The 14,694-nt window shown below is 43.5% G+C and overlaps 1 protein-coding gene across 1 annotated transcript in view; it reads right to left on the bottom strand.

Annotated features, from left to right (window-relative positions):
- The window catches only part of F5 (coagulation factor V), a 711,267-nt gene that overhangs the window by 49,783 nt on the left and 646,790 nt on the right, over nt 1-14,694 (bottom strand). Inside the window, exon 23 of the mRNA XM_078658317.1 lies at nt 5,330-5,478. Within this exon, the coding sequence (XP_078514443.1) occupies nt 5,330-5,478 (149 nt within the window). The remainder of the gene's footprint in view (nt 1-5,329; nt 5,479-14,694) is intronic.

The following is a 14,694-nucleotide window of genomic DNA, read 5'->3' as shown; positions in this document are numbered from 1 at the left end:
GTTAGGACACTCCCTGACAGTACAAGTTCCACACTCTGTGGAAGTTCTTTTAAACCGAACACAGACTCAGCACTTGACAATTGCACGTTTAACAGGTTATGAACTGACATTGTTTCAGCCACACATAGAAATCAGACGCTGCAACATTTTAAATCCAGCTACACTGTTACCTTCAGTTACTTCAAATCCTGCCACACATGACTGTGTGGAAGTTGTTAACATCATGACAAAGCCAAGACAAGACTTGACAGACATTGCATTACCTGATCCCGACCTGACACTTTATGTGGATGGTTCATGTATGAGAACAAGTACAGGAGAACTAGTAGCCGCGTATGCAGTGACTACTGAAACTGAAGTTATAGAAACACATCGGATTGACACCCTGTCTGCTCAAGCAGCAGAGCTCGTCGCTCTGACCCAAGCCTGCATACGAGCCAAGAACCTGAAAGTAAACATATACACAGATTCACGTTATGCATTCGGAGTCGTACACGACTTTGGAGTGCTCTGGCAAGAAAGAGGTTTCATGACTTCTCATGGAACCAAGATTCAGCATGGCCCCCTCATTCAAGCTCTGTTAGAAGCAATACATTTACCGACAGCTATCGCTATCATGAAGTGCAAGGCACATACGAAAGTCACTGACATCATTTCCCAGGGTAACGACCTGGCAGATCGAACAGCCAAGCTCACAGCTCAGACTCCAGATATTCCAGTTAACACGACACCGACAGACATTCCAGATCAGACTACTTGTATGACAGTTAAGGACCCTACACAAGACGTACTAGATATACAGTTACATGCTACCCCAGATGAAAACAAGAAATGGTCTGAACAAGGAGGGGTCCAGACAGATCAAGGATGGTTGACGAAGGGAAAAGCCACATGGTTTCTCCCCGACTCTATGGTTCAAGTCATTATTAACACCGCACATAGTCCAGCACACTTAGGAGAAAAGGCCATGTTAGACAGTATTCAGAACCTTTGGTTTAACAAGCATTTACGAGCAGCAGCCAAGCAGAAAGTGCGTACCTGCATGATCTGTTGTCAGTTCAATCCAGGTAAAGGTGTCCCGGTGGAACAAGGTGGATTCCATCCTCCTGACCACCCTTTTGAAGTCCTCCAGATGGATTATATTCAGATGGATCGATGTCGAGGTTTCAAGTATGTCCTCGTAGTTGTATGCGCTTTGTCCAGGTGGACAGAAGCCTATCCAGTCCCAGATTACACTGCTGCGACCACTGCCAGGCAGTTGGTTCGTGAGTTTTTCCCCCGCTATGGATTACCGAGGGTCGTGTATTCAGATAACGGCCAGCCATTCTCATCCGAGCTTATGAAACAAGTATCCCTTCTGTTAGGGTACCAGTGGAAGTTCCACTGTGTACGACATCCTGAAGCAGCCGGTCTCGTAGAGAGACATAATCAGACTCTGAAAATCCGCATTGCCAAAGTATGCGCAGAGAAAGGCGTAGATTGGATAGTAGCACTGCCAGTCGCTCTTTTTTATATGAGAATGGTCGCTCACTCCCGTTCAGGTCTGTCCCCTTATGAGGTAGTGTTCGGTCGTCCCCCAAACATGTGGGGTACACCTAGACCACGTACAATTACTGATGTTGACAGTAATATGCTGACATATTACCTGGCTTCCTTGATGTCTGCACTACTTTCTTGTCGTTCACAGGTTGCCGCTGCTTTTCCAGACAACACTCAAGTAAAACCGCACGAGGTCATACCAGGCGACCTAGTCCTCGTGGGGAATTTTGATCGTTCAAGTCCGCTGGAGCCCCGGTGGAAACAACCAAGACTTGTATTAATGACAACAAGGACGGCGGTCAAGATCGAAGGCCGCAAGGGGTGGTTGCACTCCAGTCATGTGAAGCGATTTCATGGACTTCGGCCAAAAACTGTTTTCAAGGACTGCCCCGTTCTCAAGGACTGCCCAGATACTGACTCTAAACTCCCCCTGTTAGAGAAAACTCCGCAGCATGAGTATAAAGAAAAACTGAGGTCTAGTAAGTCAGCCAGTTTAATTGTCTACGTCCCTCTCGGGTGAAACGGTTAGACAGGTTCCTGACATGTATGAGATAGACCCACACAGTGAGAGAGTTAGTCAAAAACTCTAAGAGAATACGTTATCAAAAGAATCTTCGAAGTAGATGTATTGTTACTTTATTTTTTATGCTATTTCTGAGTCTTATGGTTACCTGCATAAGTTATGCCTTACATTTATGTTTTCCTATTAATTCACATGTACATATGTTTTCTAATGTTACAGTAGAGCACACTTTTAGTGACCTGCCTCCTCACGAGTTATCCTATCGTCTTGCCATGCGCAATAATACGTTTATCCGAATGTTACACTATTCACATCAGACCAGCAATGCCACTAATTGTTGGGTGTGTGGTCGACTCCCCCCTTTCCAGACACCGAAGGGAGTTCTGCCACTCTTTCCCTACCCGTTTTCACACAATGGTTCGTGTGGAGCATGGTCCACGTTAACGTCATCCTCAAATGATATGTTTCTCCTGAATCAGACATGTTTCCCAGACAAGGAAGGTCCTTCCCATAGAACAGGGTTAGATCTAGAAAATGAAGTATATGATCTAGGTAATTATTCCTCGAATTTCATGGTTTTGAATGTTCAGTCCGAGACTACTCCAGATTTGCCTGCTATTTCAGTCCTACCAGTGAAAGGCGAATTATGTGTCAGAAAGAATGGTTCGGTACATCTAGGACACAGTGATTGTAATACTGTGGTCGAGTATAGTGACAGTGGGAAATCTACTTTCAAAGCCTCACGTCATTCTTATTTTGTATGTGGTCAGACCGCATATGTTCGTCTGCCCCAAGATTGGGATGGAACATGTTACCTTGCCTTCCTACTGCCACCAGTTTTCCTAGCCCCATCCGATTATCACAGAAACACACATCTAGTACACGTTAGACATAGAAGGGAGACTGAGTCCCCAATTGTCGATCAAACTGAAACTACCTTAGAACAGTATCAAGACTTCAATAAAGGTTTCTTTTTCTTCATAGGTCCTGTTCAGAATAGTAAGTTAATACGTAGGCTAACCAGAACCCTTGAAGCAGTAGTGAATGAGACTACTTCCGCTCTAGGTAACTTGACTGAAGAGCAATCTGCTATGAGATTTGTTGTGCTCCAAAATCGCCTCGTCCTTGACGTCATACTGGCCGATAGGGGAGGAGCTTGTAGAGTCATCGGATCTAGTTGCTGCATTTTCATTCCTAATAACGCACCGTCTGTTTATTCAGCTATAACCAGACTTCATAAAATAGCCCATCAGTTACACCAGAATCCAGGCACCTGGACATGGTCCGGTTGGCTCTGGAGTATAATATCTGCCTGGGGATGGAAAGTATTGTCATTCCTGGGTATAGCAGTAATGATCATATTCAGTTGCTGCCTCTGTTTACAATGTGGCCCTGCGATTTGCGGCTTGTGTGCTACCTCTTGTATTCATAGTCCTAAGTCCCGTTCCAATACAATTCGAGACGAGCAAATGATGCTATATGAACAGATAGATGGTATCATGAATATTGATGTTTCCTGATGGAAACGTAGGGCACAAGGAGGGAATGAGGAAAATTGAATTTTGCCTTGTCATGTGTGCCTACGTGTTCCCCATCCTATGATATATGTGCATGATCGATATGCATATATCCCCCTATGATCGATTAAAGACGCAATTATAGTTGTGTCCAACGTTAGTATGCCAGTCTCCAGCTCTCGTGAAAGCAACGAGTATTAGGCCTATGTTGCCCACGTTTTACATTATGCACGTTAATTCATTGAATTGTCCCCGTTTCTAGGCCTCAAAAGGGCCCGGACACCAGATTCAAGCTCCAGTCTCCTGAACCCACTCCGAGGAGCGATGCAGCCCCCACCTGCATCCCTGACCCTTCACTTACTTCCTGCCGCGCAGCGCGGTGCCCGGCCTGGCTCTGCCTGCCTGTCTGCCAAGAATATGTTATGCCTCTAGTTATCAGTTCAGCTCTCCGTCTTCACATTCCTAAGCTACTGAACCACATAAACAGCTTCAGCTATGGTCTAGTCTTTCTGTCTCCATGCAAGTGAATTACTGTATTAATATTCATAGAAGATTCATAGCACACGCAATACACGAAGAATATATGCATGCACCAGCCTTAGTGTCAAGTAGCCTTTGCCCTGATAACTTTTAGATTCTATCAACATGTACTCTAAAACACCAGATACCAGATATGCTATAGGTACATGTCGTCCTGACATCGCAGACTTTCGTCTCCTCTTCTAGTGCAGAAGTCATAGCCCCCAGTTCTCCCCGGTAACACGTCATGGCCCGTTTGCGCGCACCACTAGGTTAAAGGTTCCAGCTGCTCAGGTAGCCCCCTCTATGTATCCACCCACTTTATGACACTTCTGTGACGTTTTCATCACATGTCTACGTGCACGCCCTGTGCACGCCTTCTTTTCACGCCCATGTGTTCTTATCGTACGCTTGTCACTAGTTATGCCTACTGTATGTAATGTAATTGTGATGTTTTACTATATATATCATGTACTGTTGATGAAACGTTGCAGCTGCCTTCTATGCCATTCTATTTCAGTATGTTCCGATCCTGTCCCTTCCCTTGTGCCTGATTAAAGCCTGTTAGACTCAGATACATCGGATCCTGCCTCTTATTTATTGAGCTATCTGTTATTATTAATGTATTCAAAAATAGTACCGGTAATTAATTATTTATTTACCACACCAGGATCCAGCAGTGAAGCATGGAAAAGTCCACAGGCAAGAGAGAGCCTTTACCCTGTGTAAGAGTTTAAAATCGGAGAGGAAGGTTCCAGAGGACAGGCATCCCCGGCCAATACTAGGCCGCCACATCACCTCTCCCAACCCTCCTGCCCAACATGCTGGGACAGTCCAAGATATTGTATCCAAGAGCCACTGGTCACATCAGATCCTGGGGTTTCAGTCCACCCCTCACTGATATGACTGCCAGGGACTTGCATACTAGAACTTAAAAGAGCCCCCCCCCCCCTCTGGGTTGGCTGAAAAGCCTATCCCTGTAGGTTTGTTCGAAATGGTCTACTGGTCAAACGTCATTCTCCTTTCCATCTTTGTGCAGTATGTTTGATTTTTTGTGGGCTAACATGTAGCATGACTTTTATGAACGAGCCAATAGTAGGTTGACTGAAAGGAAATCTACTATACCAAATAGTAAAAATACAACATTCCATACTTCTGTTTTGTTTTTCTGCTACAGGGTGTGATGTAAACAGGTTTTCTTACTGTGAATAATTAAAGTGGTCCCTTTTACCTTTGCTTGCCAGGCGTTGACAGACTGTTGCTTATTAAGACGAGCCAGAGGTGGCTTCCATGAATTATACCATGAGGAATAATAGGAAGAGGCAGTTATCTGTTGATCTTTGATTGTTCCACTTTCCATACCCAGGGGTAGGAAGCAACCTGGTAAGGAAATACATATATTTAACATTACATTTCCACATTTCACAGCAAAAATATCTATGCATCAACAGCTGTTACTGCGATAAGTAGATATAAATACCATTTTTATATGCAATAATGCCAAACATGAAGATGTAAAGATTAACTTGTGGTGCCATGTAGACAATTACCACAACATAAAATCATACCAAGCCTCCCATCATATGTGGTGTGGCTCCTAAAGGAAACCGAACGTAAATAATGAAATTCCTTGGATCTTAATAGCAATAAATGAGGAATATGTTGCTTCCGTTTACGGTGGTCTGGAGGTGAGGGGCTATGGTGCTGGTGCAGTTGAGTCATAATCCAGTGCCAAACCTCCTCTGGGTTGGTGAAAATAGAGGATCTACCATCCACTTCGATGCAGAGTCTTGCAGGGAACAAAAAAGCCTACGTCACTCCTAGCTCCTCTAGTCTCTGTTTGGCGCTTACGAAGAAGACTTGTTGACTTTGCACCACTACTGTAAAGTCCAGGTAATTCAGCAATACATTGTTGTCCACATGGAAGGGGCCAGATGTGAGTGTCTGCTTCAGAATGTAGTTGCTTTCTCTATTGTGCAACAGACGCGTCACCACTGGGTGGGGACACACCCTGGTGAGGGGGTGCATCAGGACTCTGTGCACCCGCTCAAAGGCATAATGCTTGGAAATACCCTCTGGAGCAAACACCTCCTGCAGCCAGTCCATGAGGATGGAGATCATCCACAAGCGCTTTGTCCACTCTGGCAGCCTGTAGTAAGATGGCTCTGTATATACTACACCAAAGTAAGGTATACTGTGCACATAGTCCAGTGGATCCCCAAAGGCGCACAGAGGTAAAAGTAGATAATACCTTACTCTGTATTTGAGGTAGTGTGTGCGAGCAGTAAGGCTTAATCATAGGGTAGTGTTAAGCTTTTTTTTTAATCCTCATATGTTTTATCAGTATAGGAGTGGAGAAAGAAGAGATTGCCGAATTGAATTCTTACTGTCCAACCAAAGTGATACCTGCTCTCTCTGCTTGAGAGGGGATGGTGACCATCTCGGGATCCTTCCCTTCGGGATCGGCTTACTCTTATCTCCTATTTATACAGGTTCTTCCTTTAATTCTCATACTAGGTTCACCAATCCATCTTGGTTAATCTCCTAGATTAAAGAGAATATCCTGTATTCACTGATTTTTAATCATTGGATTAATGATCCATTCTTTACAACTAAAAAGAAAATAAGGGTATGCAACATATTATTTTTTATACCATGTGTAACAGGGTACCAAAATTATGCTAAGAAGGTTAGGATAATTAAGTTTAGTGAATTCCAGTTATTGGAAGGCACTCAATTAATATCTTGGCAAGACTTTCAAGAAATCACAGAAGGTGCTGCCTCCCGTTTTAAATATTGTCAGCTACTAAGCTGGGCAAAGACTTTGAGCCAGGCGGGGAATCAAAATAAATCTCATGAGGCTAAAATAGCACTGCGTCCAGGACTACAGAAAGAGGTTTCGGTATGGTACTGGTTATTGATACATTCGTTAGAAGATTCCGCTACATGGCACATGGAGACATGGAGGAGGGATCTACCGGAGATTGATCTAGAAGCACTATGGCAAGTATCTACATCGTTATTATGGTTTTGTGTGAAATCTGTGCCTTTAAAGAAAAATCATCTTTTTACCTTCCACAAGGCCTACTGGACGCCACGAAGATTGGCAAAGATCGGCCAGCAAACAGTGAGGTATTGCCAAAAGTGCGGTGAACCCAACGTAGATGAAGCACATATGTTCCGGTGGTGTCCCTCCATCCAACCATTCTGGCTGAAAGTGGGTAAAATTTGTCAGAGTTGGTGCGCCATGAAGTCAAGGGGAGTCTGGCACTGGTAATATTTGGGGTGATACCGGAGGAAGAATCTGTTGTTAATATATCCAAATCTCTAAAGGCACTTATATTCATTTTAGTCTTATTAGCTCGTACAGAGCTTTGTATTAAGTGGATTTTACCTATTCCACCTCTAGAATCCGTATGGTTAAATTCAATCCACAGAATTGCTAAAATGGACAGAACAATATGCTCCAATAAGAGAACGAAACACTGGAGTATTTGGGATAACTGGGCTGAAAATGTCGGTCTATTCTAGTTTTTAAACTTTTCTCCCTCTTCATAGCATAATTCTTAACTCACAATTCTTGGGAAGACACTCATCACTAAAGTTAAGTATTTATTGTACACACTCTTTTTTATTGAGTATTTTTTAACCCTTTTTTAAGGAAGGCAACATATATACTGATGGCAACACAAAATTATGATACGATTCAAAGATGGATGAAATTTCATAGGCAACACACATAAAGCACGAAAAAAGTGGTCAAACTTATAGGTGGGCAGAGTTTCCCTAGCAACAACTCAATATTCATACAAGCTTCGCACTTCAATTAATATGCCAACCCAAAACACATAGGATCAGTTTGTAAATCCACACATAAGTAAGCTAATAATTTTCTTTTCTTTTTTCTTAAATCCATTCTGATATTGAAGATCAAATGTTTGCTCCCATAGCTCTTTTCCTTCTCCCTTTAGTTTTATAAATTTATAGCTCTAGATGGTTCATTGCTAATAGTCTTGAACGCCAGTTCATAAAAATGGGTGGATCAAGACTAATCCAATCGTTAGTGATACAAGCGCGTACCACCGCCATACTTAATAAAATAGAAGTTATAGCTCTAGATCTTGTATTTGCCAAACTATCCGACCCTACCCCCAATTAGGACTAATTCACCCGTTATTGTCACAGGGGATCCCATTATTAAGCCCCAAAAGTCTCAAATTCCTTAAAAAATTCCCCTAATTTAGGACATGGAAAAAACATGTGTATTAAATCCGCTGCATATAAGCCACACCTATTACATTTGACTCCAACAGTTGCCCCCCATTTAGAAATCTTCATTGGTGTATAATATAGATCATAAAGCGCCATATAATGTTGACTGCGGATTCTTCCCGTCATTAAAACTTGATTAGCCAGCTCAAGAGATTATTTTATATTAATGTCCTCAACACCCAATTTATTTTCCAAAAATCTAAGTCGTCAGGAAATGTTTCCACTAATTGTTGATAGAATTGACCCATCAGTGTTTTTTTCTTAATTTTTTCAATTAAAGGAATCTCAACAAACTGTTGCCCATTTCTTGACCCCAGCCGAGCAAGAAAACTACGAATTTGGAGATATTATAGAATTCATGTTTACCTAATCCATATTTCTCCTGTATTTCTCCCTCATCACACATATCCGCTAGGCATCGTATTCCTTTTAAGCCCCATCTGTTTGACACTTGATCTCGAAAAATTATAGGAAGCAGCCCAGAAGCTGAAAATGGGGTGTAGGCATTCAAATTTAGGACACGTATCTTACGTTTGATTTGTTTCCAGACTAAATAGGCTGCCTTAATTACCTTAACTAGACACTCATTAGTCTCATCCACCAGCCCAAATTCATAAATTGATGGTCTATGGTATTGCAAAAGTTCAGCCTTATCCCTGACTACCAAAGGACTGATGTATTGCATCATTGCTGCCCAATAATCTATATATATAAAAACGAATGTATGTCTGTCTGTCTGTCTGTTTGTCCTTTATGCATTGCCACACCATTCATCCGATCGCCATGAAACTTTGGGAAGTTGTGAGAACACTCCCGCAAAGGTTTCTGGCATAAATGTTTTTTTTAAATATCGGCCCTCAGGGTCCTCATAATCTTTCGAATACTGAAATTGTCAGCGAATTTGCGAGCATCGTCGAAAGTTATGCCCCCAAACGGAAATCGGTTGGTCGATCTACATCTGAAGCACAAAAGAAAAAGGCATTACGAGCTTCAGAAACAGACGAGCAACGGGAAGCAAGATTAGAAGCTGTTTGAATACAAACTGCTCAAGACCGTTCTCAAGATTGGAAGCCGATCGAGTACGCACTGCTCAAGCCACACTTTAAATGTTTTCCATTTTAAATGAATAAGTTGCAATAAAAATGACACAATGTAAATTGAATGTTATCATAACGAGTTTCCTTGAATTTCCTTTCTTCTCAGATTGCAGCAACGCGCGACGGGTAAGCTAGTACATCATAAAATGTGGGATACCCCAGCCTCCACGGTGTCTAGGTAACACCATCTTCTTAAATGCCCCTCTCTGTCTTCGATACCCCCACAAAAATCTCGAGCAATTCCTCTCTAATTTATTCAAACACGACGAAGAAAACTCTAAGGGGATTGTTCTAAACATATATAAAAATTTTGGTAAGACCAGCATTTTTAATACATTACATCTCCCATGAAGGGATAGATGAAGATGGTCCAGCCTCTCCAAAGTTGCATTCACCTTCTCCATAACTGAGTTGATGTTCAATTCCGGAATGTTTCCGACCGACGATATAATTTTAAGTCCCAGATATGTAACTTCTGGAACTATTGCCATATTTGCCGGGGGGGGGGGGCAGCACCTGAATAAAGAATTTGAGTTTTCTCTATATTTAATGTATAGCTGGAAAAACACCCGAACTGGTTGGCCAATACCTTAATTGCAGGGAGCGCAGTAACAATATCATTCGTGACTACGACTATATCGTCAGCATAAGCCAACGCTCTATACTCCATATGTTGAAGGTGGGCCCAGTCCAGGAGGGATATTACTCGTCTCACGTGATCAGCAGTATCCCTTCCTGGGATAAACCCATGCTGAAAATTAGATACTAGAGCAGAAATGACCAATCCCAAATGCTGAGCAATAATCTTAGAATAAAATCTTGCTAATGGAGTTAATCAATGAGATTGGTCTATATGATGATGGAAGCAAATCAGGCTTATCCTTTTTTAAAAAAACCCCAATAATGGTAGTTTTTCGCCATGACTCTGGCACAATTCCACCTTGAGCAGCCAAGAACAACGTTATAAGTTCTGGTCTTAAAACTTGACGAAATGTCCTATACAATTCAAGGGGGATGCCATCCGGACCCATTGCTTTTCCTGCTGCAAGTGACATTATTGCCCCCTCCACTTCCTCCTAGGTTATATATACTGCTAATTCCTCATTTTGGTCTTGTGTGTACACACTCAGACAAGAAAAGTTGTCACACACTCAAAGGCTGAACTCCAACCAAGTGTTTGAATAAAAAATATTTCTTTAGTTGTTTTTTATTTTTAGAACCAAGCAGGTAAGTAGAATTGTACTTTTCAAAACAGGTTGATCACAATAAGCAAGCTGGATGAAATTGAATTTGTTACAGGTTTGTAAAGCATTTAAAGACAATAAATATTTGTAATTACTTTGTGATTACTTTTCAGATCACTCTTTCTTCAGAGGAAAAACAGGCAATGCAATCCTATGGAGGAAAATTATGTTATCGGTTTGCAGGTAAGCAATCGGTCTTTGGGGTTGTGTTTCTGGGGGTAGAACAAGGGTTCCCCTAGGGTCAAGGATGCACTCAAACAACACCCTCAGCGGCACTAGACTGGTCGGGTGCAGAAAGCTGAGGCCCAATGTTAGCCTATGGCACTAGGGTGCCGTCGGTTGGTGGCTGCTCTCGGGCAAGGCACAGGGTTGAGGGGGGCAAAGCTCCAAGGATTAAGCTCAGGGCAAGGGGGAATCCGAGTTAGCACCCAAGGGGCACTCACAGAGGCACTGGGGCGGCCGATTGCAGAGTGCTTATTTTGCGCCGGTGTCCTGTTGGTTTCAATGGGAGATCTCCAGTCAGAACAAACATTGCAGGTTCGGGCAGGGAGGCTTCCTGGAGGCGACCACCAGTTGGAGAAGTAGGTTGGGATGCAGGGGTTTGCCTGGACACCATCAGTTGGCCCGCCCAGGGCCATAGGGCATCGGCTGCAGGGGTATCTTTAGGCGTCGGGTTTCCTTACCAATTCCGGTCAGGGGGGACCCTCCAGATAGAGGCTGCAGGTGTCATCGGGAGGCTTGAGGTAGGTTAGGGATCACCTGATCCCAGGTCAGGTTCACTGGGGACCTCCTCGTGGGGTTGGGCCACTCGAACTCGGGCCGTGGGCGTCGGGTGCAGACTCACAGATTTGGGTGGAGCTAGAGTCTGGTTCTTGAGCAAGTCTGGTGCTCACGGGAGACAACATTTTTTTAGGGAAGGCAGGGTATGTCCTCCAGGTTCTGTGGGGTTGCTGACTGCAGCACACACTGGGATTCTGCAGGAGCAGGTCGATGTTGGGACAGGCTGGTAGGGCTGGGGCCAAGGCAGTTGGTGTCCTCCTCTTCTTCATTCAGCACGGCTAATCAATCCTTCTTCTTCTTCTTCTTGCTTGTTTGAGGAGGCAAGGTTTGGGTGGCCCCTAAATACTACATTTAGGGGCATTTCAGGTAGGTACAGGTTGGGATCAATGGGTCCCTTTCTTGGGGTGGGTACACCCCCTATTATGCCACCCTGCAGTGGCATAATAGGGGGGCTGGGTCCCCCATCTTCAAGATGGCAGGGACTGAACGTTTTGTTTTCCCTCGCCTCCACCACCTGAGGGGTGGAGTTGGCAAAGGTGGGCACACCTCTCCTTCTATCTTGTTTTCCTGCCGACTTTCCCTCCCAAAGTGGGGTTAGAATTGGTGGGAGTCAGTTGCTGGGAGGTAAAGACATCTCTCATTGTGGTGGAGATCTCTACATGGAAAGGTATAGGGAAAGTGTAACAGTTTATTAAACTTTTGAGAAAATAGAAAAATATGTTATTTTTAAATAATAATGTTAAATAATTGTATGTATTTTCATTTTAGAACAATATACAGCCTTAACTTAATTTAAAAAATATTTTGAATATATTAAATTAAAGTACAATTATTTTTCTTAAGCTTAAATTATAAAAAAAAAACACACAAAGTAAAACAAGCATTGGCTTAGCCAATAGGTCTCGCCTTAGGGGCCTTATAAGTGTTTAACCATGCAACAGTTAATGTTTTGGCACCAAGGATATTGTGCTGCATAACTAAATACTTAAATACTTATAAGGTCCCAAAAACGAGACCTATTGGCTATGCCAATGCGTGTTCACCTCGTGTCCGGCTCTGTGCTCTAGTCTTGACACACACAATCTCAGGGATGTCCAGCACTGCTGCATGGGGTTTCAATTCTATCTCAACCCATGCTGAGGTCTCAAGGTCGTTCCCAAGCAGACAGGCAGCTGGAAGTCTTGGAGAGGCCACTACCTGTTTCAGGCCAGTAACCCCTCCAGTCTAATGTTACTATAGCCAAGCCATGGTCTGTAGTAACACTGTCAGCTTTGGTGACTCGATTGGATTTTCCAATCAGGTATTGCTCGGGAAACCAGTGTATCTCTCATGGTGGTGACACTGGCACCTGAATCCATCAGGGCTTCTATTCTAGTCCCATTAATCCAGGGATATTGCAAATGCCTTTTCAAGTTGGGAGGCCACAAAGCTAAAGTGGCAAACTCAACTTCCCCTTCTGTGACTAAAACAGCTTCAGTGAGTGTGAACCCTGATTTGCTCTGGGCTCACTGTTGATCCCATCTGGAAATTGAGTAAACCAGTACTAATTGAAGGAGAGATAGGGGGCTTCTTGTCAGGGCAAGTAGCATCTCCAGTCAGGTATTCCAACGTCTTACAGTAGTAACACCAGGCCTTTTGGGATCAAAGTTTTTCCCTTTGTACCTATCAGCGGTCTGGGAAGAGTTCGGGACTCACCCCCCTGAGCAGGTTTTGGGGCCCTTTAGAAGTTTTTACCCCCTTTCCCCTGGGGCGGTTTGGTAACCCCTTTGTTCTGGTTACCCCCAATGGTTCTTTTTGTTACCCTAGTCTTGACCCAGTGGTCTGCTTTCTTTCCCAATTGTTGGGGAGAAATTAGACCTAGGTCTACCAGATGTTGATGCAACTTTTTATTAGTGCAATTACTTAAAATGTATTCCTTCATAAAAATATTATAAAGCCCAGTAAAATCATGCACATTATTTCCAGTTAACCATCCATCAAGTGTCTTAACTGAGTAGTCTATGACATCAACCCAGGACTGGCTCTAGGCTTTGTGAGCCCCGTGAATCAAATCTTATATACCTCAGTTGTGAGCCCAAAGCCCTCAATCAGAGTGTTCTCCATGAGATTATAAGATCCAGGATCTGCCCCAGTAAAGGTCAGGAGTCTGTCCCTGCAGTTACCTGTGAACAGTTCCCAAAGGAGTGCCCCCAGTATGACTTCTTCACTTTTCTCATTTCAGACTATCTCAAAGGCTGTGAACCATTTGGTGATGTCAAATTTGGGGACAATCCCTTTAGGGATTTTGGGATCATAAGATTGCTCTCTGTCCCTATTTTGTAAGCTGCTGCCACCATTGATGTGAGCTAGGCCCATCTCTGCTCTTTCCTTTTCTAGAGCCAGGAGTCTGGTCTCTAGGTCTAATCTGTTGTCCAACCTCGTTAAAAGGTTGGTCTCTTCATTGAGATTGTCCTCAATGGCCTCAGAAGTACCTGACCTACCTGTGTGGGATCTAGGTGCTGTGAGTAGTATTCTTGGAGTCAGGGGCACAGGGGCCCTGTCCTACCTAGGAAGTGGGTGTTGGAACGTATCCTCATCCCCTCCACTTCTTTCCCCATCTGAGTGATCCTCACCTTGTTCAGATGGAGGTTCTTAGCATACCCTGCCAGGAGCTCATGGATCTTTTGCTTGGAGGGATGGGACCCCACAACAATGTTTTTGAGTTTGCATAGAGACCTTAACTCTCTCATCCCTAGACGGAGGCAAGGGATGAGGTTGAGTTCCTCAACCATGTTCTCTAAGGGCCAGATGCATCAAGCATTTTTTGCCTTCGCAAATGGCCAATTTGCACAAAAATGCTCTTCTGATGTAGCAAACCCTATTTTGCGATTCGCTAACCTGTTACCGAATGGTATGGGTTTGCAATTCGCTATTAGGAAGGGGCGTGTTTAGGGCATCCCTTCCTAATACCGAATCGCATCAGTATGCATGAATGTTTTGCGACCGAAATGCGGTTGCAAAACATTCGCATTTTACCACCTACTTCAAGTAGATGGTAACCCATTCGCAAATGGGAAGGGGTCCCTAGGGGGCCCCTTCCTCTTTGTGAATGTATGTAAAAACATTTTCTAAGAGCAGGCAGTGGTCTCAATGACCACTGCCTGCTCTTAAAAAAATGAAAGGAAAAGTTTTTATTTTTCCATTAGGGAAAATGGTCTACTTAA

This window comes from Lissotriton helveticus, chromosome 8 (assembly GCF_964261635.1).
Source record: "Lissotriton helveticus chromosome 8, aLisHel1.1, whole genome shotgun sequence".
Classification (NCBI taxonomy): Eukaryota; Metazoa; Chordata; class Amphibia; order Caudata; family Salamandridae; genus Lissotriton; species Lissotriton helveticus.
Note: the sequence above shows the minus strand (reverse complement) of the source record. Positions and strands in the feature narration are given on the sequence as shown.